This window comes from Carassius carassius, chromosome 10 (assembly GCF_963082965.1).
Source record: "Carassius carassius chromosome 10, fCarCar2.1, whole genome shotgun sequence".
Classification (NCBI taxonomy): domain Eukaryota; kingdom Metazoa; phylum Chordata; class Actinopteri; order Cypriniformes; family Cyprinidae; genus Carassius; species Carassius carassius.
Genome location: NC_081764.1, coordinates 28,341,304 through 28,368,309, shown reverse-complemented (window position 1 = coordinate 28,368,309; position 27,006 = coordinate 28,341,304). Strand labels below are relative to the sequence as shown.

At 36.4% G+C, this 27,006-nt stretch overlaps 1 protein-coding gene across 1 annotated transcript in view; it reads right to left on the bottom strand.

The window, feature by feature from the left end:
• The window catches only part of LOC132151427 (unconventional myosin-X-like), a 64,405-nt gene extending 46,671 nt beyond the window's left edge, over nucleotides 1–17,734 (bottom strand). Inside the window, exon 1 of the mRNA XM_059559533.1 lies at nucleotides 17,384–17,734. Coding sequence (XP_059415516.1) covers nucleotides 17,384–17,404 — 21 coding nt within the window. The 5' untranslated portion in view covers nucleotides 17,405–17,734. The remainder of the gene's footprint in view (nucleotides 1–17,383) is intronic.
• Between the last annotated feature and the right edge of the window lie 9,272 nt (nucleotides 17,735–27,006).

The window sequence follows — 27,006 nt, the reverse complement described above, 5'->3', positions numbered from 1 at the left end:
AAACAGAGGGTGTGTGGAACAGTGCCTGAATGATTCTGTGAAGATTAATATAGCATTGTGGCACACTTGGCAATGTATTTAAAATGCAGAATAGAAGCATATGTGTAGATATCATGAATCAAGCATGATACAGCTGGACAAAGAGAGAGGGAGAGAGACAAATGGCAAAAGAAAGAAGGAAGGAGTCTATTGACTGTAAAGGGAAAATAAACACACTAGCCCAGGAAAAATGCTGCATCCCATCACCCACCTCTATTTCCCTTAACATGCTGACATTTCAGTGTTCATCATTGGAGTCTCAGTTACTGCAACATGACCTTCTGAGATATTTTTGCTCCGTTTTAGACATCACTCAGTTATTATGCCGACACTCTGCCTATCTTTCTGCCCTGTAGGGAGAATTTTAGCTGCTCAGGTGATCTGAAAAGCAGCTTCTTTCCATACTGTTGGCACCCTGTCCTGAAGAGACAAATGACTATGATTCACTCTGTGAGTTCCTGTCAGGATTTCATTCCTGCTGCTATGCACACTAAAATTAAGTCTGAAGGAATGCAAAAGCTAGTGTAATAACCACATTTATACTTCATTTCCAGAATTAAATCCCAGAAGCTTGGGTTCCCCTTTTAATTTCAAAGACATTTTTACAGCTCAGACATTTAATTTACAATTAATTTTACAGGTAAGGCAAATTTAGTGCATAAAATTGAAGACTACAAAACTATACTACTCAAACAAATAAGCTTCTTGGGTACCCTTTTTAATTTTGAAGAAATAAGAGTTATATATAACAGATATTTTGGTACCTAAACTAGTTTTTCAAACAAAGGCAAAAAATAAATTAATAAATACATTAATTAATAAATAAAGTTTCTACCTTGGGTTCACTTTCAAAGATTATTATTTTATAAATGTTTTATTTTTATTTATTTTTTTTACATTTCACACATTTTAGTGGATTAAATAAAAATATATAATATTCAAGCAAAGGCCAAAAATGTATTTAAAAATTACATTTATATATAAAAAAAGAAATTATGAAATACCAATATCCAATTATTTATAACATCTGCTGATCCAAAATATTTCCTGGTTCTTTTTTTCTGCTGCTTTTAAAACACTAAAAATTAATTACACAGCAAAGTTAAATTTAAATGATAATTTTATTCCCAAATAAATAAGCTTTCTACATTTATGTAACATGAAATACTTTAGAACTTCTCAATATAAACAAGTTGAGATATTTAAAATAAAGTGGTCCAAATTTATAGATTTAATGTAGACCACATAAACAGACTAAGACTACCACAATTTCTTTTTTTGATGTACAGTTGCTCAATGAAACTAATGATTAGCTATACATCAGTATACTTTCCTCTTCCTCAACTTTCCACTTCTTTCCTTTCTTCTTTCCTCCTCTCTTATTTCCTTTATCTCCCTCTCGTCTCCTAGCTTCATGTATGTTCAAATATAACAGTGTGAAAATGCCGTTACACTGCACTTCCTGTGCAGCTATCAAATATACATGACAGAAGGAGAGGGAGTGCGAGAGAGGACAGAGAACGAGAGTGAGAGTAATAAATGATAGATGAAGCTGTTATGCTTAAAGTGGTGCCTGAGAGATTCCCACCATACTGAAGAAATTAGAGTCGATGAGGAGGCTAGACTTTGTCACACATTGCTACACCTCTCCCCTCCTTCTTTAATTTATGGCCTACATACCAACGCTCACTAAAGACACACACATACACACTGGTTTTATAAAGCATTTTATTCGCTAAAGCGAATCAAAAAAAGCTAATCAATTTGTCTGAAATGTTATTGTTTTCAAATAAATAAATATCAGGTATTAAATACGCATACAATATGTGATTTATACAATGCAGGATGATCCGCTATGGGTTGAGATGGGCTGGTATGGGTCCTGAGCTGTTTTTTAGTCCCAATCTTCACACTCTTTTCTCTTTATCCTCTCCATTCCTCCCTCTCTCCCCTCTGCCCCAATCTGATTTAAAAACAGTAATAATGAAGACCAAGAAATAAGACACCTGTCTGGAGACCCCCTCTCTGTCATGCCTGTATGTCTTTTTTTACGACCCTCTAACAGATTTATGCATCTGGAAAAAGAGCGAGACAGAGATCTAAACGGTCAAGCGGTTCACCATGGCAGTAGAGGAGTTAATTGTCCATCAAAGGAAGATATATGTTTCTGTGCTGGACAGGGTGTGAATATGTGTTTATGGACTACAGGTACAGAACAGAGCAGATGTTACTGTATGCAGTATTTCTGCAAGTCCCTCAGTGCTGCATTATGTCTATACAGTGCCAAACAATCGACCTACTTTTACTGCCGCTTAATCACATAAGTCAGTTGTAAGTTGAATTTGAAAACTTGAGAACCAGGTCAGTGTAATTCATGAGTGAATGCTTGAGACCATGGGGAACAAGGTGAAGGAGGGCGAGGAAATGATGATAGAATTTTCGTTTTTGGACAATTATTTTAAAAGCCAAGCCAAATTGTAAAAAGTAAAATTATTTTTAAAGTGAAATTATTTTGACAGTTTCTCCACAATTTCTCCTCAATCCTCATTAGGTAATGCAAAAAAACTGTTTAGTATTATACATAATGTTTGTGTTTGTACTCTGTACCTAATTTGTGGATTTAAAACATCTAAAAATTACAGTATTACAGTAATGAGATTACAGTATAATGAGAATCCCCATTGAGTATAATTGAAATTACAAAAAATTAACATGTCTGTATACGTAGATTATATTCACAGGATTTTATAGAATTGACATCAAATAATATCAAAATTAAACCCACTGTTATAGAATATGGTTAACTGTCTTGATGCAAACAATTTTTCCTTTTGATTTTGCTATAAAATGTGACACGGGCATTATGAGATTCAGGTAAGTCTCTCATAATAAGTGACCCGAAAAAGTGCTGGGTTAACATGCTACACTCGGTAAGTCATTTATTTTGACTCTAATCACAGCAGGGTGACATCACAGGGGAAACGAGCGATGCTAAATCAGGAAAGCTAAAGCTGCAGTTTTAATGACAAAAGGAGTTAATTACATCGTGGACCTAGCTGTTTGCGCTCTGATAATTATAGGCTACTACAGCCAGCAAGAAAGAGAAAACACAAGCTGATAATCTACCAAAGGGCTGCATGGAGGCTTGTGCGATTTGTCCAGTTTCACAGACATAACACAAGAGTGATTTCCCACTAGATTTCCTTATGAAGATTCAGCTAGATGACCCTGGCCTTTGTGAGTGTTATAAGGGCACTATAATCACTATAATAACCCACTGCGTCACAGTAATCCCACAGAGCTCGGGCTGCCACCTCCCCATCAAAGGGTTTAGCACAAGCTCACGGCTGCCAAGGCAACAGAGGGGAAGGGTTGTGGCAGCAGGTGTTGGGTGTGAACTAGGGCAATAGTGGACTGGACAGGGCAGTAGGTTGTAAATTAAAGTTTAAATATTGCATTGGGGAATTGGACTGATTTAATACACAGATAAATAAAGACAAAAACTGGACTGATTTTTGAATGCCTTTGCAGCGGATCAAACAATATTATAGTGCATGTTGTATGGAAAGGTCAGTGTAAGCCACCTCACCTCATTTATGATGGGTACATCTCTCTCTCATTTACACACACATATATTCTTCTGCATATATTCTGAGGCTTTCCTCTCACCTTACTCAGCTCATCATCTTGAACATACAGAAAGTATCATACACACTTCTGTTAAAATTTTGGGATTGGTAAGATTTTTCAAAAAGTCTCTTATGCTCACCAAATTAAGTAAAGACAGTAACATTGTGAAATATTACAATTTAACATTTTTAAAAATGCAATTTATTCCTGTGACGCGAAGCTGACTTTTCATCAGCCATTACTCCAGTCTTCAGTGTCACCTGATCATATAGAAATAACTCTAATATGCTGATTTGCTGCTCTAGAAACATTTATGATTATTATCAATGCTGGAAAAAGTTGAAAGTCACCGTGTCAGTACTGTCAGCATATGCCAACTAGCCTCAGCCTCAGACGGCATGGCCACATCAGGTCAGACTGTCTCTTCCTGTTTAAGTCTTGAGCAGAATAAGCTGTAATGTGGACCAGCAGCTGGTTGCAACAAACCACTTAAGTTGTAGGTAAGAGTTTTTAAGTTGAGAAAGCCTTTTACCCTTTTGACACAGAAGACAAATTCCAAATGGTGGACTATATGTATCTCAGTAAAACAAGTGGAATTAAACTGTACCCCTAATATGCTTCCACTTACAATTATTCCACTTATAATGTCATCGATATTTTACCTTTCCCATTTAATTTTTTTTTGTCTTGGTATGAACAGATGGCAATGAGTCTCAGGTTAGGACTGTTGTATATCAACACAAATAATAAACCTTCACAAACACAAAGCACACACACACACACACACACACACACACACAAAGTGTGCTTTTCAAATGGTATCTAGAAGACTCATACTTCAGCTGTTGAATAAATGCATAAATCATAAACCTTTTAGATTTCAACATGTGAGACCAAATTGAAACTGATACATTATGCATAAGCCATGACCTGACCCAATGTCACTTAACTACAGAAACAGTTTCTGTACCCTCACAAGTCAAACAAAAATAAACATTGAGTCCATTCCAATCTCTCTCCATATCTAGTGGATGTATTTTGTATATTGACTAAGTACCACTTAGTAATTAAAAAAATATATTTTGTTTTTATGTCTGTCCATCAAATTTCTCAGTAAAAACACAAAAATATTTCATGATAAAAAATGCTTGAAAAATCTAAATCTTAAATAGATAGTTAAAAAGAAAATAAAAAAAGAAAAAATCTGTCATTGTTTACTTACCTTGTCATTCCAAACACTTTGGTTAATTTTGAAACACAAATTAAGTCAAGTCACCTTTATTTATATAGTGCTTTATACAATACAAATTGTTTTAAAGCAGCTTCAGAGGGATAAAGAGGAAAATGTGGGAAAAGTCCTGTGAAGAGATATGAATATGGTTGCTATAAATAATAGATATAATTTAGGCTTTTATTAACTTTTAAACAATGATCAACACATGCATAAACATACTGTAGACACAGAAGCTTATGTGTGCTGTATGTATGTTTTTACATGTAAATAAATTATGTGAGTAAATGATGACAGAATTTTCATTTATGGGTGAACTATCCCTTTAATTTTATTGTTGTGCGGTCAGACACTTCAAACCTATATTTTCCTACATTTTCACAGAGAGACCTTATTTTCCTTGACTGAAGTAACCCTGCATCCTCAGTAACCTCCAGTTTAAAATGTGCAGAGGTAAAAACCTAGCAATGATATCCTATCAATTGATATATCCTAGCAATTGATATCCAAATCCAAGATGGCGGCATGTATGGTCTGATGTGTGTTTGTCCTCTTATCTATACTCATTTGTTTGCTTTTATGCTCATATATGGAGTAAAAATTTTAGCAGATTCTATGATTGAGCTCTTTGGTTTTTAGATAAAATAATTTTTATTGGATTATGGACTACTTTGCTGCAGAAAAGCTTCCATCTCCAGGCTCTACTTGGATCCTGAGGCCCTGTTAGCCTCTCTAGGCCTTAGCAGCCCAGTTACCATTTCTAGGCTCCAGGCACTAGCAGCCTAGCTACCATCTTCCTTCTCTAGCCCAGCTTCAGCCCAGCTATCATCTCTAGGCTCCAGGCCCTAGCAGCCCAGCTACCATCTCTAGGCTCCAGGCCCTAGCAGCCCAGCTACCATCTCTAGGCTCCAGGCCCTATAGCCCAGCTACCGTCTCTAGGCTCTGTTTGGATCCTGAGGCCCTGCTAGTCTTTCCAGGCTTTACTTGGATCTTGAGGTTATGCTAGCTTCTCTAGGCCCTAGCAGCCCAGCCAACATCTCCAGGCTCTGCGTGGATCCTGAGGCCCTGTCAGCTCCTCCTGGTTTTGCTAACATCTTCTGCTAACATGGCTTTTCTCTTAATGCTGCTTTGTTCATTGTTTGTGCAGAATCTAAGATCAAGTGATTTATACTGGGTGAGTACATCTTACAACATTTGTGGCTCTTTGGACATAGCCTATGGATTTAACTGTTCAGCCTTTGTGCATTCCCCTCAAATGCCAAAAGAGTTAATAAAAGAAAATAAAAAAATAAAAAATCTGTCATTGTTTACTTACCTTGTCATTCCAAACACTTTGGTTAATTTTGAAACACAAATTAAGTCAAGTCACCTTTATTTATATAGTGCTTTATACAATACAAATTGTTTTAAAGCAGCTTCAGAGGGATAAAGAGGAAAATGTGGGAAAAGTCCTGTGAAGAGATATGAATATGGTTGCTATAAATAATAGATATAATTTAGGCTTTTATTAACTTTTAAACAATGATCAACACATACATAAACATACTGTAGACACAGAAGCTTATGTGTGCTGTATGTATGTTTTTACATGTAAATAAATTATGTGAGTAAATGATGACAGAATTTTCATTTATGGGTGAACTATCCCTTTAATTTTATTGTTGTGCGGTCAGACACTTCAAACCTATATTTTCCTACATTTTCACAGAGAGACCTTATTTTCCTTGACTGAAGTAACCCTGCATCCTCAGTAACCTCCAGTTTAAAATGTGCAGAGGTAAAAACCTAGCAATGATATCCTATCAATTGATATATCCTAGCAATTGATATCCAAATCCAAGATGGCGGCATGTATGGTCTGATGTGTGTTTGTCCTCTTATCTATACTCATTTGTTTGCTTTTATGCTCATATATGGAGTAAAAATTTTAGCAGATTCTATGATTGAGCTCTTTGGTTTTTAGATAAAATAATTTTTATTGGATTATGGACTACTTTGCTGCAGAAAAGCTTCCATCTCCAGGCTCTACTTGGATCCTGAGGCCCTGTTAGCCTCTCTAGGCCTTAGCAGCCCAGTTACCATTTCTAGGCTCCAGGCACTAGCAGCCTAGCTACCATCTTCCTTCTCTAGCCCAGCTTCAGCCCAGCTATCATCTCTAGGCTCCAGGCCCTAGCAGCCCAGCTACCATCTCTAGGCTCCAGGCCCTAGCAGCCCAGCTACCATCTCTAGGCTCCAGGCCCTAGCAGCCCAGCTACCATCTCTAGGCTCCAGGCCCTATAGCCCAGCTACCGTCTCTAGGCTCTGTTTGGATCCTGAGGCCCTGCTAGTCTTTCCAGGCTTTACTTGGATCTTGAGGTTATGCTAGCTTCTCTAGGCCCTAGCAGCCCAGCCAACATCTCCAGGCTCTGCGTGGATCCTGAGGCCCTGTCAGCTCCTCCTGGTTTTGCTAACATCTTCTGCTAACATGGCTTTTCTCTTAATGCTGCTTTGTTCATTGTTTGTGCAGAATCTAAGATCAAGTGATTTATACTGGGTGAGTACATCTTACAACATTTGTGGCTCTTTGGACATAGCCTATGGATTTAACTGTTCAGCCTTTGTGCATTCCCCTCAAATGCCAAAAGAGTTGGCAGAGGACTTAAATGCAGCCTGGTTGCTACCCAGGGATATTCTTCAGCTTCAAAATCTTTTGCTCTTAAATGACTATTTTGCATTTGATGGCAGACATTACTGGGACTCTCATTTTAAAAACTCTACAGATTCTTCATATACTGATGGTAAACAGAGATGGATAATATTTTTATTGCTGCTTTTATCTGGCAATGTGCAGCCAAATCCAGGCCCTGAGTTGCAGTGTATTCCATTGCCATCTGATGTGAAATCCATGTCTGGTTTGAGTGTAATTCACCTTAATGTTTGCAGTTTGTTACCCAAAATGGATCTGCTTAGAATTTGGGTGAATTTAACAGATGGAGATATTGTTGTGCTATCTGAAACCTGGCTGACAAAATCAATCACTGATATGGATATTGGAATGGGTGGTTATAACGTGTTTCGTGCTGACAGACCAAGGAAGGGTGTTGGGGTTGCTATTTATGTCAAATCTAAATTTAATGTGAAGTTAGTCTATTCAGAATCAATCGGTAAGCAGCTGGAATTTTTGGCAGTGAAGGTGGAGTTGGCCAAGGGCCCTTATGTTACTGTTGTTGGGTGTTATAGGCCTCCTTCTGCCCTGAGTACTGCATTGCAGACTCTTATTCAACTCTTATCCAGATTGGACTACTCCGAAATTATTTTAGCAGGTGATCTAAATTGGGACTGGCTGAAACCTTGTTCAGATGAATTTAAGTCATTTTGTGATTCTGTCAATTTTACACAGTTAATCAATTTTCCCACTCGTTTAAATCTTAAGTGCCATGAGAAATCCACCTTAATTGATTTAATTTTGACTAATGTCCCACACAAATTTTCTGCTGTTGGTGTTTTTTGCAATGACCTAAGTGACCACTGTGTTGTTGCTGCTGTAAGGAATACTAAGATGCCTAAATGTAAACCTTGCGTAATATGTAAGAGGAATCTCAAAATATTTAATGAACAGGGCTTTTGCCATGATTTGTTTAATTGTGATTGGAGTAGAATAGAGCTGATTCCCGATGTGGAGTCAGCCTGGATCTTTTTCCGGGATCGTTTTTTGCAAGTAATAAATAGACACGCCCCACTAAAGAGATTCAGAGTTAAGGGGCGGGAGTCAATCCCTGGTTTTCCTCTGAGCTTGGAGATATTCTTCATGACCGCAATTTAGCTTGGGCCAAAGCAAGAAAAACGGGCTCTTCGTCTGATTGGCTTGTTTTTAGGCAGTTAAGAAATAAATGTTCTTCTTTTGAAAGCAAAATCTGACTTTTATCTGTCAGCCACTACTAATACCTTAAATGATCCCAGAAAATTTTGGAAGGCTATAAAATTAATTTCTTTAAACAAAGATAGTATTAATGTTCCTTCTTTTATTATGAAAGAATCTGTAGTAGCCTAGTTCATGACAAGCTGGAGATATTGAACCATTTTAATGAGCATTTTATTCAGTCTGGTTCTTTGTTTGACACTGCTTGTCCTTACACTGTGACGTGTCCTTGTAGAGATGTACCAGTCTCTACAAGTGTCTTCAATCTCACTCCATTCTTAGTGGGTGACGTTCAAAAAGCCCTAAAAGGGCTGGCTCCTAAAAACCTCCAGGACCTGATCTTATAGAGCCCTACTTCTTAAAAATAGCTGCTGATTGTGTAGCACAGCTTCTAACGTACCTTTTTAATCTTACTTTAGAGAGCAATACTATTCCCAAAATATGGAAATCTGCATTTGTTTGTCCATTATTGAAAGGGGGTGACCCGTCAAATTTAAATAATTACAGGCCAATTTCTAATTTGTCTGTTTTGGCCAAAACGCTTGAATCCCTGGTGAGTGATCAGATGAAAGATTTCTTGCATGTACAGGACATTTTATCCCCAGTTCAGTCAGGTTTTAGAAAAAAAACAGTACTATCACAGCTGCAATGAAGGTGATAAATGACATCTCTGTTGCTCGTGACAAGAAGCAGCACTGTGCATCACTTTTTATTGATTTGTCAAAAGCTTTTGACACGGTTGATCATGATGTTTTAAAGATTAGGCTTCTTAATTCGGGGTTTTCAGAGAATAATGTCTCTTGGTTCTCAAACTATCATAGTGACAGAACCCAGTGCATTAAGTATGATGGTGTTCAATCTGGTATCTTTCCAATCCTTAAGTTCCACAAGGCTCTGTGTTAGGCCCTCTTTTATTTACTATTTATATAAATAACCTTAGTCAGCATGTGTCTGATGCAAACTTTCATTTTTATGCAGATGACACAGTTATTTACTGTTGTGCACCCTCTCTTAAACAAGCCATTGCACATTTACAGAATGCCTTCACTGTGGTCTAAAACACGTTGCTACAGCTGAAACTTGTGCTCAATGCAGAAAAAACCAAATGTATGCTCTTCACGGGCCCTCGGAATAGACCAGTGATTACTCTTGACGGACGTGAAATACAGACTGTTAAAACTTATAAGTATCTTGGTATTGTTATTGATGATTGCCTATCATTTAAGCCTCATGTTCACTGTCTAGTGAGAAAGTTGAGGCTAAAATTGGGTTTTTACTTTCGAAATAAGCTATGTTTTTCTTTTAATGTTAAAAAACGGTTAGTGGCATCCACTTTTTTATCTGTAGTGGACTATGGTGATATATTATATATGCATTCATCTGCTCAATGCCTTCAAATGATTGACGCAGCCTATCATGCATCGATGAGATTTATCACTAATTGTAAAGCTCGCAGCCACCACTGTGAGCTGTACTCTCGTGTAGGGTGGTCTGCTCTGGCCAAACGGGAGCTTTGTCATTGGTACACATTTATATATAAGGCTATTCTTGGTGTGCTTCCATCCTATTTATGTTCACTTCTTATGAAAAAAAGTGCTGGTCATTACTCTCTCCGTTCTCAGGCTGTTGTCTTGCTTTCTGTCCCACATGTCAGTACTGAGCTGGGTAAAAAGGCCTTTGTTTATTCTGCTCCCTTTACATGGAATTTGCTGCAGAACAACTTAAAACTTAGTAAATTGATTCCTTTGAGTGTTTTTAAGTTAAGAATGAGATGTTTTGAGTTGGACTCCCTCACATGTCAATGTTTTTAACTGAGATTTCATTGTAAGTGTATAATTGGCTTTCAAACTGTTTCTATTAATTTATTTGTCTTTATGTTCATGTTTTTTGTGTGTCTTTGTACATATGTAATGTAATTCAGCTGCCTATCTTGGCCAGGTCTCCCTTGCAAAAGAGATTTTTAATCTCAATGGGCTTCTCCTGGTTAAATAAAGGATAAATCAAAAAAATAAAATAATAATAAAATAAAAATGATCAGAGGATGAGACTTAATGTTGGGATTGAGACACCTTGGTTCCTCTCCACATGGGGTTTAGTTCATATTTTGACAGTTTCAAAGACAATGACTTGAGTAAAAGAAAAAGCTATCACTCCAGACGAGTGAGACTTCATGAGAGACCATTCTACAAACCCTATCCAAAAATGTTGGGTCACTGTACAAATTGTGAATAAAAAATGAATGCAATGAAGTGGAAGTTTCAAATGTCAAGATTTTATTCAGAATACAACATAAGACAACATCATTTTAAGGGAAAAATAAGTTTATTTCTAAATTTCATGGCATCAACACGGGAAGTCGTGGCCTAATGGTTAGAGAGTTGGACTCGCAATCGAAGGGTTGTGAGTTCAAGTCTCGGGCCGGCAGGAATTGTAGGTGGGGGGGGGGGTGCATGTACAGTGCTCTCTCCACCCTCAATACCACGACTTAGGTGCCCTTGAGCAAGGCATCGAACCCCCAACTGCTCCCCGGGCGCTGCAGCATAAATGGCTGCCCACTGCTCTGGGTGTGTGTTCACAGTGTGTGTGTGTTCACTGCTCTGTGTGTGTGCACTTTGGATGGGTTAGATGCAGAGCACGAATTCTGAGTATAGGTCACCATACTTGGCTGAATGTCACGTCACTTTAAAAAAAGGTGGGACAAGGCCATGTTTACCACTGTGTGGCATCCCTCTTCTTTTTATAACAGTCTGCAAACATCTGGGGAATGAGGAGACAAGTTGCTCAAGTTTAGCAATTGGAATGTTGTCCCATTCTTGTCTAATACAGGCTTCTAGTTGCTCAACTGTCTTAGGTCTTCTTTGTCGCATCTTCCTCTTTATGATGCACCAAATGTTTTCTATGGGTGAAAGATCTGGACTGCAGGCTGGCCATTTCAGTACCCAAATCCTTCTTCTACGCAGCCAAGATGTTGTTATTGATACAGCATGTGGTCTAGCATTGTCATGTTGGAAAATGCAAAGTCTTCCTTGAAAGAGACAACGTCTGGATGGGAGCATATGTTGTTCTAGAACTTGGATATACCTTTCAGCATTGATGGTGCCTTTCCAGATGTGTTAGCTGTCCATGCCACACGCACTCATGCAACCCCATACCATCAGAGATGCAGGCTTCTGAACTGAGCTCTGATAACAACTTGAGTTGTCCTTGTCCTCTTTAGTCCGGATGACATGGCGTCCTAGTTTTCCAAAAAGAACTTCAAATTTTGATTGGTCTGACCACAGAACCGTTTTCCACTTTGCCACAGTCCATTTTAAATGAGCCTTGGCCCAGAGAAAATGCCTGTGCTTCTGGATCATGTTTATATATGGCTTCTTTTTTGACCTATAGAGTTTTAGCTGGCAGCGGTGAATTGCACGGTGGGTTGTGTTCACCGACAATGTTTTCTGAAAATATTCCTGAGCCTATGTTGTGATTTCCATTACAGCAGCAATCCTGTATGTGATGCAGTGCGGTCTAAGGGCCCGAAGATCATGGGCATCCAGTATGGTTTTCCAGCCTTGACCCTTACACACAGAGATTGTTCCAGATTCTCTGAATCTTTGGATATTATGCACTGTAGATGATGATAACTTCAAACTCTTTGCAATTTTTCTCTGAGAAACTCCTTTCTGATATTGCTCCACTATTTTTCACCACAGCATTGGGGGGAATTGGTGATCCTCTGCCCATCTTGACTTCTGAGAAACACTGCCACTCTGAGAGGCTCTTTTTATACCAATCATGTTGCCAATTGACCTAATAAGTTGCGAATTTGGTCCTCCAGCTGTTCCTTATATGTAAATTTCACTTTTCCTGCATCTTATTGCTACCTGTCCCAACTTTTTATAATGTGTAACTCTCATGAAATCCTAAATGAGCCAATATTTGGCATGACATTTCAAAATGTCTCACTTTCAACATTTGATATGTTATCTATATTCTATTGTGAATAACATATAAGTTTATAAGATTTGTAAATTATTCCATTCCTTTTTTACTCACAATTTGTACGGTATCCCAACCTTTTTGGATTCGGGTTTGTAATTATACTCCAGGGAACGTAACAATTAAAAGACTATATACTGATGCCATGAATGTACAGAGAGAGAGCGGAAAATGGAATGGGGACACAGGAAGGGGCACACGTGCATCAGCTGTGGTAGAAAGAGATTTGCACTTTTTCCTGGAGCAGTCTGTCAGATCTGCTCTTCACAGGCAGGCGGAGGTAGCTGATCTGGGTCAAGAGAGAGAACTTTGCTCAATGGTTCTCTCTGCTGGTCTCTCTAAATGAAACACAAGCACACACACATGCAGTTAAATCTCTGTCTCCATCCTGATTTTGAGAGCCATCATAGTAACTGTATATCCTGTTTATGATACGGTTATGCGGGTGAACTGGAACCAAGTATGGCTGCAAAAAAATATACTCAAAAATGTTACTTGATGTAGGTGAATATGATATGAATATTTTTTTGACCTCTTAAAACTTAATTTTATCAAACAAAAGTTATATTTTCTATAAGATTTAAGTAAAATGTTGACTTAAGATACAACTAAAAATATTTTTGTCCATTTTTAATTTTGTTTACTTCCTATAAATATAGACAGGATTATTCACTAAACACTGAAAAAGTAGTAAAGCAGTCAGTAAAGCTAGCCAGCGTACTGCACAACAGCAATCCGAGAAAATACTATTTAAACAAAATAGTTCACTTTTTATTTTGTATATGGGGAGTGTTATTTGCTTTTAGCCAAACTGAACAAAACCAGACATCATGACTTTTTTAATTAGACCAATATAAAGAGGTCAACTTTCAACTGAAATCTCACAAGAATCCATAAGGAATGCAATTTCTAATCCGCGAATGAGAATCTGACACTTAGTGATCAATAGTGATCTCCTTGAAGGAAGGAAATACTTTCCAGTAAAAGAGCTGGTAAACAACACACAAACACATACTATAAACACAATGTAGCTGTAATGCACACAGTACAACAATCATACCTCATTTAGGCTATTCAAAAGCAACCAAACAGGTGCAGGGGGAAAAAAATCTAACAAGACAGAGAACATTTTTCTAAGAGCTTCCTTCACTACTTTGAAAACACAGAACCCTCCAAACAGGGTAAAGAAAATTAAAATGTAAAGCAAGAATGATAAATAAAAGGGGAATGAAAACTGATGGTACCAATCTTTTCCACAGCCTTACAGTCTGTGATAACAAAAGATAATTTACAGAAGAAATTCAATGTTACAGCCCCATACATCCAACAACCTGTGAAATTAGTGCATTGTGGAAATGGATGGATCAAAAGACAGGGAGACAGCAGTGAGACAGCAATGATGAAGAGAGAATGATATACACAGATAGGGAAAAGAGGGAGATTCACACTGGAACGAATCAGGGCACTCGCTTCAAATGAAGCTGTTAAGAAATATAGGTCACACATCTCCAGTGGCAGATTTTCTGAGAACCATGCAGCGACAGAACTACAGAGACCAGGAGAGGACACCCCATTCATTTCACCATGAGGAGGAAAGGTTGCCAATGTGAATTCTGCTCTGACCTGGAATGGATGTAATAAAGGATGATACAGATTTCTCAACCGAGACTTCAAATGATCTTAAGTTTCTGCTTTGTGAAACCTGCTGAAGATCCTGCCACCTGTCAGCAAATCACAGACTTTCGCACACTTTATCTACCACGAACTTCACAAGAATCCATATTATTATTAATCCAAAATAACTAGATTATTAGGTGTTGGATGATGTCAAAGTTGAGCATGATGGCCAATACAGATAAAACATTTACTGTTAATATGGTACCAATACATCATGAAGTCCTATATTAGATTTTCTATACTATACAGTAACAGCTAAAAGCCATAAAAAAAATTGTAACTGGCTTGAAACATTGATTCCATTCAGAAATTCAGAGACAGTCAATATGATTTCTCCTTTTATTCCTTCATTAGTTTCTTCCATCTTTCAGCACTCCTTTCTCTTACTTCCTATCCTTTTTTCAGAACCTGACCTGACACATTTAATTAAATTAAGACTGAACATGTTTTGAATCACTCTCTTTTTATTTACCACGAAGGTGTGAGTGTGTTTAAATCTACATAAAATGAGACATATTAAAAATAAAAATAAATTAAAATTGAATGAAAATGTCCATTTTAAAACAAAATGAATGCTATTTAGAATATTTTTCCCTTCAATTATTAAAAAACACATCTAAACCCTTACATTTTACCTAAGAAAAAACAACCCACACACACTTAAATGGACACTCTTTTGAATGTTAGATATGCTTTATTAATAAAATTTTCTATATGAGTTCAAATAGATAGAGTTTGAGGATGTTTTTTGAACTGAGATTTTAAAAACTGGTGCATAAAAAAAGAACCTCCTGTAAAGATGTAGACCTTCACATCAAATCCTCATCTGTACAGAGCTATTACAATGGTCAGCACTGAGACTTATATTTAATCTCTGGCCTACAATAGAAAATTGCCTTGAAAAGTGGGTCCACAATATAATTAGCCTAGGGTTTTGTAATCTTTTGTAAATCAGTGATACATCTCATAACATGTTTTAATCATAAACATTCAGATTTTTCTACGAAATCTCAGTCCTCTCTGATTTTGAAAATCTAGTTAATTCAGAGCCATCTGCTCGAGATTCAAAAACGTAAACACCCAGAACTAGGATCATGGGATGACCCAAAACATGCCTCCCTTCCAATGTTGCTGTGGGGGACTGGAGGTGTGGACTGTTGAGTCACCAAAATGATAACCTGAACTGTCAACACAGAGTAAACACCAGTTGCTAAAAGAGAGATAGAAAGAAAAAGGGAGAATAAAATGGAAACGAGAGCAGTTTGCGCATGTGTGTTGTGCTTTAAAGGGTCACTGAGCTTTCAGGAAGTCAAGAAACACCCCTGGGCTTCTGAGACGATGTTGGGTGATAACACATTAGGATGTCAGGTAGAGACAAGGATATTAGTAAGGGGGTCAAGTCTGTATTTTTGGGACTTGTGTACTCAACTGCATCTAACACATATTACCCCATTTAAAAGTGTAAGCCTTACAACTCTTTTAGGGGAAAGTTTGACTTCTGACCCCTACACTATCACTGACTAAGGCAAGCATTATTATTAAAATCTTTGATATTTACATCATATATAATGTCAAAAGAGAGTGATGTCTGTTGACTTAGTACACAGCAATACATTATAAACCACTCAAAACACCTTAGAACCACCTGCCAGCCATCTTCAACTCCCAATTAGACAGTCATTTTTGCTTGGTCAAGAACCATCGAGCTGTACTCATTCTAGCTGGTGTATCACAAGCATCTTTGCTATCGCAACCACTTGGAAAAACCAGCAATTAGAACCTACACAGAGACAGATTTCACTGTAAATGCCCCATAAATTAAATTAATGGCCCTTCCAGATAGTAGTCTGTGAAGATCCAAAGATCAGGTTCTCCTGCTCTATTTCTATAGGCCATCACAATTTTTATTTTTTTGCAATTTCTTTCTCTTCTAACCTGATAAATACAATATCCAGAGTGTCTGCATCATCAATTACTGTCATTTACTTACTAAGCCTTTGGTGGGCTGTCTACTCTGATACAGATTAAATGCTAACTGTTTAAAACCATTTGAGACACATAGCATTTGCTCAAGAGTATAAATGGCTTAAAGGGGATGCTGTAATTCAGTATTAGATTAAATGCAGGTGTTTCTGTGTGCATTTAACAGACAGAGAGGAGAACAATGAGCAAATCATCCAATCAAGAAGCATTTGTAAGCATCTAATTGTACTATAAATGAAAGAGGAAAAGCAAATGACCTAGAGAGAGAGAAGCAGACAGAAACACATGGATGAAAACGCTGCTGTGAGGCCTGTTCTGCAGAATAGAGATCATGTAAACAAAACCACCAATGCATGTTATAATGTTCATTATAAGCCCTTGCATTTATGTTCCTATCAGACTCAAGGTGAATGCTTTGAATATGGAATTCTGAAATTAGTTTTGGAACCAATAATGCAATAATGAAAAATAATGGATATGCATGAAACAATCTGTAAAATTTTAGAGGTTTAGAAATCCTTGCAGAGCATCGCTGCAGAAACATAATTTCAGATAGAGACCCTGCCTCTGCTTCAATGCGCGTGCCCCTTCCCCCCTCACGCGCGCCACAGCCCAGGCGAGCGCGAGACACGACACCGATGCACGCGACCTTACCATAAACTACTGTCAACGTGTCAAATAACGCATTGGTTCCTTTTAATAAAGCATTTTTAAATGATAAACAGTTAAACGTCTGTATTTGAACGGAAGTGCGCTGTTATAGGAGGACAACAATATGCAACAACCTGGGGTATAGGCAATGAAAATTATCCACCGGATTTTACGTCATAAGATTATTGAGGAATTATTTCACAAATACAGCACATTATCTACTGTTTTTGCATTGCACATAAAGCACAACAGATGAAATGACACGTTCCCTCATTAGAAAATGAGCCCACCTCAGCGAAGAAGGTCTCCATCTTCCCTCAAACGATGCAAGACGATCCAGCGGATCAGTCACAAAACTGCAGAGGATTCGAGAAACGTTTGACAGGATGTATGTCTGTTCTGCAATTGCTGTCCATTCACGAATGCTTACGAAGAGCAGGGCGCTGCAATCCCGCGTGAGGCGGCAATTCAAACAACCGATGGCGCGAGCGCGAGAAACGGCCGTTGGCAAATAACAGCGCCAGTGGTTGGAAAAGAATACGCTCAGGTGTTTGGTTTCTGTACGTGTCTTTTTTATTTAATCGAAACGCCGGTGTCCAGACATGCCTCACTGACTCCGGTGTCCGCACCAGAGCGAATGAGCCAGTGTCCGCTCGCGCATCTCCGGTTGGGCGGCGCACCGCGCGCAAAGACAGCCCACCAAGTTCGCCTTTTTTACCGTGCATACCGGTAGTAAGATGACAAAAATGTGCCTTCGCAGACATATGACACATGTTTCAGCTATACACTCTGAATCACAATATACAATACAATAAAGCAAATAGTATAATGAGTTTGGGATGCGTCAAGCGTACGTTATTGATAAACTATATGAAAAACGAATGTGCTATACGTCAAATAAAGAGCAATAGGCTTTTTTATTCCACTATCTGAATGATCTGAACTCCCATGTGCTGGATGTGCTACTCCGATGGGTTTTCACGGTAGCACTTCTGACATATTTCTGTATGCCCCACGCACATCTGAAGTGAAACTCGTGCATTGGGTGGAGTAGCCTAAAGCAGATTCACTCATCAATACACATTAATATAAGGTGTTGCAGTGTCTGCAGGCTTATTACTCTGAAAAACAAGTTCATATTTGCAACATCTTCAGACTACAAAGTGCCAATCTGCATGAAAGTCAAGTAAAGCAGATGGTGGATGTATTAAATCATTAAACTCATCTCTCTCAGCCTGAGAAATAAAAAATGTAATCCGGATTCTGTAACCAACACAGAACAGACATTAGGGAGCTATCCTAAGAAGAAACATGAAATTGTTTATTAGTCACTGACATTTTTTTCACTATTTTAAAACGTATTTACATGCCGAAACTTTGGGACACATAATCATTATAATCATTAAACTTTCAGACATACAAGCTGAATATATACCAAAATTATTTATATAAGAGTAGGGGGATATATAGCATAACTACTGTATTTAGTGGACCCCTTGCGAAATGTCATAAATTCATATCCTGGAAGAGGTAATCCAGTACTAATCATAATAACTGCTCAATATATTTAGTATTTTACATCTGAGAATGACATGCAGTCCCGCATTGCTCCAGGGAAGCTGTCCTGCAGTTAGTGTGCTATTAGATGCTGAATGAAAAGTGTCAGTCAAATGGGTCGTAACTCATCAGGAAAAGCTGCTCTTTGTGTCCCTTAATTGAAACATTCTGAAGAATAACAACTGTTCAAATTTACCAACTTATCCATTCGCTTACTCTAGATGAAGTTAATGTAATTTCAGCGCTGACGTTACATTAAGATAGAGAGCATTTACAGGTTTGTATATGTATAAGTGTCTAAATTTTTTGTTCTTGTACCTGAACATTTATAAAAAATAATAATAATTATAATAATAATAATAATAATAACATTATTCTAGTGCTTAAAGTTCCCCTGCTTAAAGTGCTTAAAGTTATCTTCATAAAAAATGAAGTCAATAATAAATGTAAGTGGTTTTATACATGTGCCTGCATTCTTTCACATTCCTGAACACTAACCTCACCTGTAGATGCAGACTTTAATTCTTTTTGCATAAAGATGAGTCATTGTATTGCTAAAATTCAATGCCTCCATATAAATGTAACTTGTATCTCATCAGCTGGCTAAAAAGAATGAAAACTTCCAGATTCAGGAGTCAAAAAGTCTCAGATGAAAGGGTGAATCATCAGTAGTAGAAAATAAAAAGTGTTTAAGTATGATCCATACATTGTAGCATGCGTGTTTGAGTCAGATAGACTTTGAAGAATGATGTCTGTATCATCTGAAAAACAGAAGCTGTCAAGAAAACAATGTGAAATCCCTGTGGTCATATACATCACTATACATGAAAGACATGCTAATTTTACACCCTAAAGCACACACACATACACAAACGCTTTTCAGGTTATTTTTCTTTCTTTTGTCAAAAAGAGTATTAACTACGCTGTGCGTGGCACCACCTGTTCCATTATGGCTTTTAACCTGCAGTCTTTTAGGAAAAAAAGAGAATTGGGTCGACATTATATCAGGTGTTTAGATATATTGCCACATTTTTTTTATATTAGAATTGTAAAATATAATTTCATAATAGTGAAAAAAGGCAGAATTGTAAAATAAAAAGTTGCAATTACTATTTTTATTGTTTTATTTTGTGGTAGAAAAGGGTTTCCATACTGATAGGTTTAGTATTGACACTGATAGAGCTTACTGGCCTTTTTTTTTTTTGTACTTTATTTTTGCTTTTAATGAACAAGGAACTTTTGATAGCAGTGACAGTGTGTTCTATTATTACCTATATATATCTAGAGAGAGAGAGAGAGAGAGAGAGAGAGAGAGAGATAGATCTGTGCTCCAGACAGTCAGACTGTAGAACCCAGATGCGGTTTACTCTACCCAAGTCTGAGCCTCCCCTTCCCAGGCCTCTCTATTGTATCCTCATGGAGGCCCTGGAGGTCTTAGGGGCCTCAGTAAGAGGTGTAGCCTGCAGCACACTGCCCATAATGCAGTCTCCTCTTTGTCTCCTCCAGCCTTTTATCCCTTGCCTCCCATTATGGGACACAGGCCAGTTCAGAGGAACTCTTGTCTCTTTTGTTTAATCCTACTAAATGGGGCTGCTTAATTTTTAAGTGTTGGGGCCAGTTCCACAAGGGTCCCTCTCCACTATCATCACTCTCCTACTGTGACAACTTAATTTGACATGAAAAGGCTTCACTTGTTAATCATTCACCTGATGCTTTGCTTTCAACAACAATTTGTTGCATGATGCTCATAAAGTCTGATAAAACAAATAAAAATAATATAGCCACAAACTGAAGAGGCCTGTTCAAGACCGGATCTTGGTTAATAGTGCTCCGGGCTCAGCTCAGATAAGAGACAGAGAAAACTAGAAAACTGAGAGGCTTATCCCAAAAGTGTAGTTAGGAATCAAATGTCATTTTAATGTGACATCAATCAGACTCTCAGGGTGATGTCACTGTAAGGGGATAGACATATGAGAAAAATGTGATACACTAAATGTAAGCCCTGCAGTTGGACCATCACCAATGTTCCGCACAACTGGTTTTGTGCAAAATAACCAGATTATATTTGCAGGGATTAGTGGGTTGTGCATCACTTAGAATTTAACTGACAATTCTTTTAAATTCCACATATATTCACATTTATGAAAATGGAATGCAGATTTTAGATTAGAATTTTAAATGGAATAATCTGAATTTAAATATTTAACAAGTATATTTAATTGAGAATGCCTTTTTTAAAAAAAATCTAAATAATTTGAAATTTAAAGTAAACAGAATGCAGAATTCTAATTTAAATTTCTAGAATTTTACACAGCATAATTTCAGTTTACAACCAATTTTCATTACATGATTTACATTTAAATTTCACCTATAGAAATTTGTATGTGTTATATAATTAGCAAAAACATTTATTTTTAATGGAAAACCTGTTCAAATAAAAAAAATTAAATTGAGAATTCTAATTGAATTTCTAAAATCAAAATGGAATATAAAACATATACACTTAACATATTTTCAGAAACATTAGGATTTTAATAATTATTGTTTCAAAATGACACCCATTTTAATTTTTACTTTATGTATACATTACACAAGTAAGACAACTTACATGTGTATATTATTTAAAGGAAATGTTGCATAAATCCTTATGTTTTGTGATTGAATTTATTTGAAATTATTTAAATTACAGTACATTCCTCTTCTTGCCATTCCGATTGAAATTCTCGTTCAACATCTTGTAGGTGTGGTCAATTAAATTCAAATTTCAACTTGTTAACTGAAAAAGGGGAGAACTGTTTAATTCTGAATTTTGCTTAAACATAGCGGAAAAACAAATGTAAGGCTCGACATGTTTTTGAAGAAAATGATCTGTCTGTTTATCTGTTTTTGAAGACACGGGGTGTAAAGGGGCTGTGATGTGTTGACTTCAGGTGGCATTTTTCAGATTTGAGAGGTTGTTGATGAAGTGGGGAGTTCTGTATGAGGAAGTATGCACTTTCTGTTTTACCGTTTGACTGTCCAAGGTTCACTGCAGGGATGGATTATAGAATTAATTTCAGTTTTACATCCCCGTCGAGTTAAGACCCAATGGGTTACTTACACCGTTCCAAAGAATGAGCCAACTTAGCAATTGGTACCAGCACTGAGTTGAGAATCAGTTACCAGCCACAATCTTCCCTGCTCTCTTAAAATCCATTCAGACTTGAACCTTCTCACTTGAAAATGCTCTCTCCTTTCTGCAGTCCAATGATTTAGTGCTGAATCATAAAGTAAAGAAAAACTTGTCAATACTGTGGTTTTCATTCGGTGAGAAAAAGATTAGTGTCAATCAAAGGCACTAGCCAATAGCCATCACCATAAATCCCTCTGATTCAATGAATAAACAGATTACGAAGCATACTATTTGTGTTAAGAGAAATAATATGGTGTTTTCAGAAATATGATTAAAATAAACATTCAATACAGAAAAAAAAAACATTAACATGCAAAAAAGACCCAAGTCATTTTCTGATCTCTAGATATGGTTTGGGTCTTTCCAATGCAAGTCTATTAAACACTTGTTTCATCTTCAGCAAGGTAGATCTGATCACTTGGAAAAAGAAAATGTTTAATAGGGGTTAAGGATTTGTTCAGAACAATAACCCAAGCAGCTATAATAGTGACAATTGCTTTGCCAAGCACCGACAACCAAAAGTAAAAAAAAATAAATGTAGAACATTTTTTAAAAACCTTTTAGAGAAATAAGCAGTGCACTTCTTCACCACTGATCTTGGATAAATCAATAACAATGATTGAGCTAGACAGCCATGAGGCTGTATATGTTATAGTTAAGTGCTGGGTGTTGTGTCTGGAGATATAATGGTTCTGCAATAGACAGGTAGTGTATTTTCATTGATCGTCATGGTGAATTTGTAAAAAAACTTTGCAGTGCTTTTAAGATTTGTTTGCACGAACATAAAATATCAAAAAGTCTATCCTCAATTATGGCTTGCATTAAAGGATATGCGGCTATCTAAAACTATAACTGGTCCACAGGAAGAACATCCTTGGGAAAATTAATATGTTTATTGTGTTTACAGAGAGCTATGAGGAAGGAATCAAGTCCTTGGATCATCACAGGATTTAAGATGATTGTGAACAGAAAGTGAGTGGATTTATGATTTAATTAATTTATGAAGCACTATGACCAAAACAGAAAGTGTGTGATTCAGGTGTGAAAAAAACAAACCTCTAATCTGTGTATCTGCTACATGTGCACTGTCAAATTAACCACCTACAAAGACAAAAACACCCACTTCAGCATGCAGGCTATCTTTACTTAATTCCCATCCCAAATCCAAGATTATCCAATCTTTCAAATTTATATATATATAAAAAAGGAATCTGCTCGCCAGCATACGCTCTCTTCTGTTATCCCTCAATACAGAAATGAATGCTTGTCCTATAAATTCATGCATGCACCTTGATCCTTTTCAATCCTTAATATGAAAATGTCTGAAGCACAGTAAAGCCCAGTGATATACTGTATAAAGCATATCTCTCCCTCACAAACATCCACACACTGTTCTCCACAGACTACAGGAAATGTTCAAGACATGCACTAGAGAGGAGGGCCAGAGTCTATTTACATGTTACTAACATTATTTTTTGTAACTTGCTATTAAACATTATTTTTTTTAACTTGCTATTAAGGTTTTGTTGTTTGTTTGTTTCACTAGTTCATATTCATAGGTAGAGTTTACTTCTTTTTTTAGTTCTAATTATTTTTTAACTTCTAATAACTGTTAGTGTTAATAACTGTTAAAAACATACAGGTTCATTTTTTGTAATATGTGCATAGTATTTAAATAATGTGTTAAATATTGATGCAAAAGCATCCTAAGAGGAATAAATATCTCAAATCTAATAAGGCTTTATTTATTTATTTATTTCTATTTATTTTTAAATTTTAGCTGATCCATTGATTTTATCCTGATGAAGACAATGCTCTTTTTGTTAGAAAGAGTCATTTTGTTATTTTTTGATTAAAACTAGTTTTGGCTGGACATTTTTTAATATATTGTTTTGCTTTTATGTTGTTTTTCCTGAATATGGAAAAATAAATTGTTTTTCTTATTAACACCTTATTTCTGTATGTACCATATTCATAAATATATTTTTTTAAAATAAACTATAATCCTTTTTGGTCATCCAATATGTATAAAACCCACTGTCTAAAGTAGAAAAACATATATGAGAACTGTTGCAGCCCATGAGACTAAAATATTTCTGTATGAAGGGACTTTTATGACACTTTCAGTGATTTTTTTATGCACTTTGAGTGTTTACGCACCTTATAAAGTATGTCACAGTTACAGTATATCTAGTTAACTACATATGATACAAAAATGTTCAATTCCATTCTATATGGTAATATATAATTACGATAATACCACATAAAAACACAAAGACATATCATGGCCTAAAGTAAATAATTAATTACTGATATATTTAAATGAATAAATCTAAACATTCTAGTTTCTTCCTAATGTACTATAAATTTGAATATTTAAAAAAAACTGCTTAATGCGGGTTGTGAAAGATACAGTAAGAGTATGTGTGTATAGATGCATATGGTTCCCGCCTGTATGACTTCAATTTAATTAAGGGTCCCAAGAGGAATGACTTCATCTCTGAGCAAGAGGGGTCTCCACTTACCTCCGTTTCCCTTCCTTCCCCCTGTCAATCCCAGTATGACAGAATTTCATCTGAATCAGTCCTCAATATCGCTAATGCATGGACAAAGGTCAACATGGAACAATCATGCAGAAATACAACCACAATCATAAATCCTGTTTCTCATCCAGTGTGTTAAATGTTAGTGCTGCTGCAAACACCACTATAGCACTTTTCTAAAGGTAATGCAATTTTCCTGATCCAATTTTCCTCATGCAATAATAAATTAAGGTTGAATTTGAGGTAAATTAATCTATCATTTAATAAAACCACATGTACATAATTAGAATCCCTGAGTTGTTATAAAAGTGAATTTGAAATGGGCGAGATGGTTATATTCGTTTTAATTAAAGTTGTTGTAAACTGTTAGCTTTTCAGCTTACACACTCATACAATTTATTATTACAGTTTTATTTTATCTTAATTTTTTTTATAAATTAATGTTTGTGTGTACAGTTAAAGGATTTCTCACAACACTGACGTCTTTGGTGTATAGCATTTTTACCCATTATTACCATTTACCATATTATTTGGAGGGTGCAGTCTGTGTGCATTTAATTTATTTAATCCATGAGTTTCAGAATTTGAGTTGAATTACTGAAATAAATGAACTTTTTCACGACATTCTAATTTATTGAGAAGCACCTGTACTATGGAAATCAATGGCTACTGTAAATTGTTTGGTTACACATATTCCTCAAAATATCCAACGTGAGATTGGTGAACAATCCCTTTAGGTGTGGAATATTGTATAGGCCCCTTTACTAAATATTTACATGATTTTCAATCAGAATTAATTTTTGTATTATTTATAATAATGGAGTTTTATGGCCACATTGCAGACACATTTAATTAAATTAAATATGTAAACAAATTAACTTGAAAGATCATCTGTGAGAGGGAGAGATATGGGCTATGGTGTGTATGGTGTATACTTATGTTGTTTTAAAGTGGAAAAATATTTTCCACTGAATATGGAAAAATATCTATTTTATTATATTCTGTCCTTTTGAATGGAAGAGAGTGCAAAATGTATTCATATTTTACCCTTTATTATATTATATTATACTTACTTTCAGAGCAGTGAGCTAATAAGGTGAAACATACACACTCCCTCGTGTTACTACATCTTTAAAAAATAACACAGCCTATCCTGACTAAATTAAGGTTGTTCTTACACAGCCAAGTTAAGGTTGCTCTGTGCCTGCTCAAATTTCAGTGTAAAGGTGCAATGACACACAAAAGCCAGACTATTATATGCTTGCTCAGACCCAACTCAGCCCTTAGTTTATCAAAGCATACAATTGTAATTGCTACGAAAATGCATTTATGCCACCTGTGAGCAGCATTAAACAGTCTGTGTAAAGACACCTAAAGGCCCCTTCAGAAGTGCTTCTGTGCCACATTTGCAGTATAAATTTGACTTTAGACACACTCGCTGTTTACTTTTGTGCTTCACATATCAATTCAATTCAAGTTTATTTGTATAGCGTTTTTTTATGAGGCAAATCTTGTCAAAGCAGCTTTACAGAAAACTAAAGTTTCTACATTAGATTTAGTAATAGCCTATCAGTGGTGACTATCTCAAGATGATGTCCACATGACAGTTATGTATGGTAAAAATCAAGCAGTTAGATAAATACATGTAACCAAACAGACAGTTAACACTATTAACAGCAATGATTATATGTTGCGATCAAACAGCAAAAGTTGGTAGTTTTGTATGTTTGAGGTCTTCTGAGGGGTTGGCATCATCTCTTCTCAGGTGTTCGGTCACCTCAGGTCTTTGTAAGGGTTGGATCCAGATTGAAATTTATGTAATTTCTATTTACTATGGGATGCCAAACAGAGAAGGACATAGAGAAATAATTTGTGTAGCTGCTGTTCAAACTAAGCAAAAAATTATATGTCTGATATGTTCTGTGCTATGATGGGGCCTTTTTATTTCTTTATTTATTTTGCAGGAAGGAGCACAATTTAGCAGACACAACTTTTTCAAAAATTTAAGAAATAAATGGAAGATTTGAAATGGGTCTGTAATTTGTCTTGTCACTAGGATCTAGTTGTGGTTTCTTAATAAATTGCTTAATAAATGCCAGCTTGAATGGTTTTGGGACGGGACCAAGAGATAATGATGAGTTAAAAATATTGAGAAGCAGTTCTTTTGCTACTGGTAACAACTCTTTCAGTAATTAGGTGGGGGATCTAATCAAAATGTCGTTGGTTTAGATGAAATGAAAAGTTTATTTAGATCTTCCTGTCCTATAGTTGTAAAGCACTGCAGTGGGTGCAATGAATGAAGCTGAATTACAAGACAGTGTTGATTATACATTTATTATTGTGTTTCTGATGTTATCTATTTTATCAGTGAAGAAATTAATGAAGTCATTACTACTAAACTGTGAGGGAATATTTAGTTCAGGTGACGTCTGATTATCTAAGCTGCTGTGCTAAATAAAAACCTTGGATTGTTTTGGTTGTTTTCTATGAGTTTGTGGATATGCTCGGCCCTGGCAGCTTTTAGAGCCTGTCTATAGACATGTTTTTCCATGCAAATCTAAAAACTTTCAAGTTAGTTTTTCTCAATTTGCGTGTAATATTAAGTTTCTTTCTTGAGAGAGTGGGTATTACTGTTGTAGCA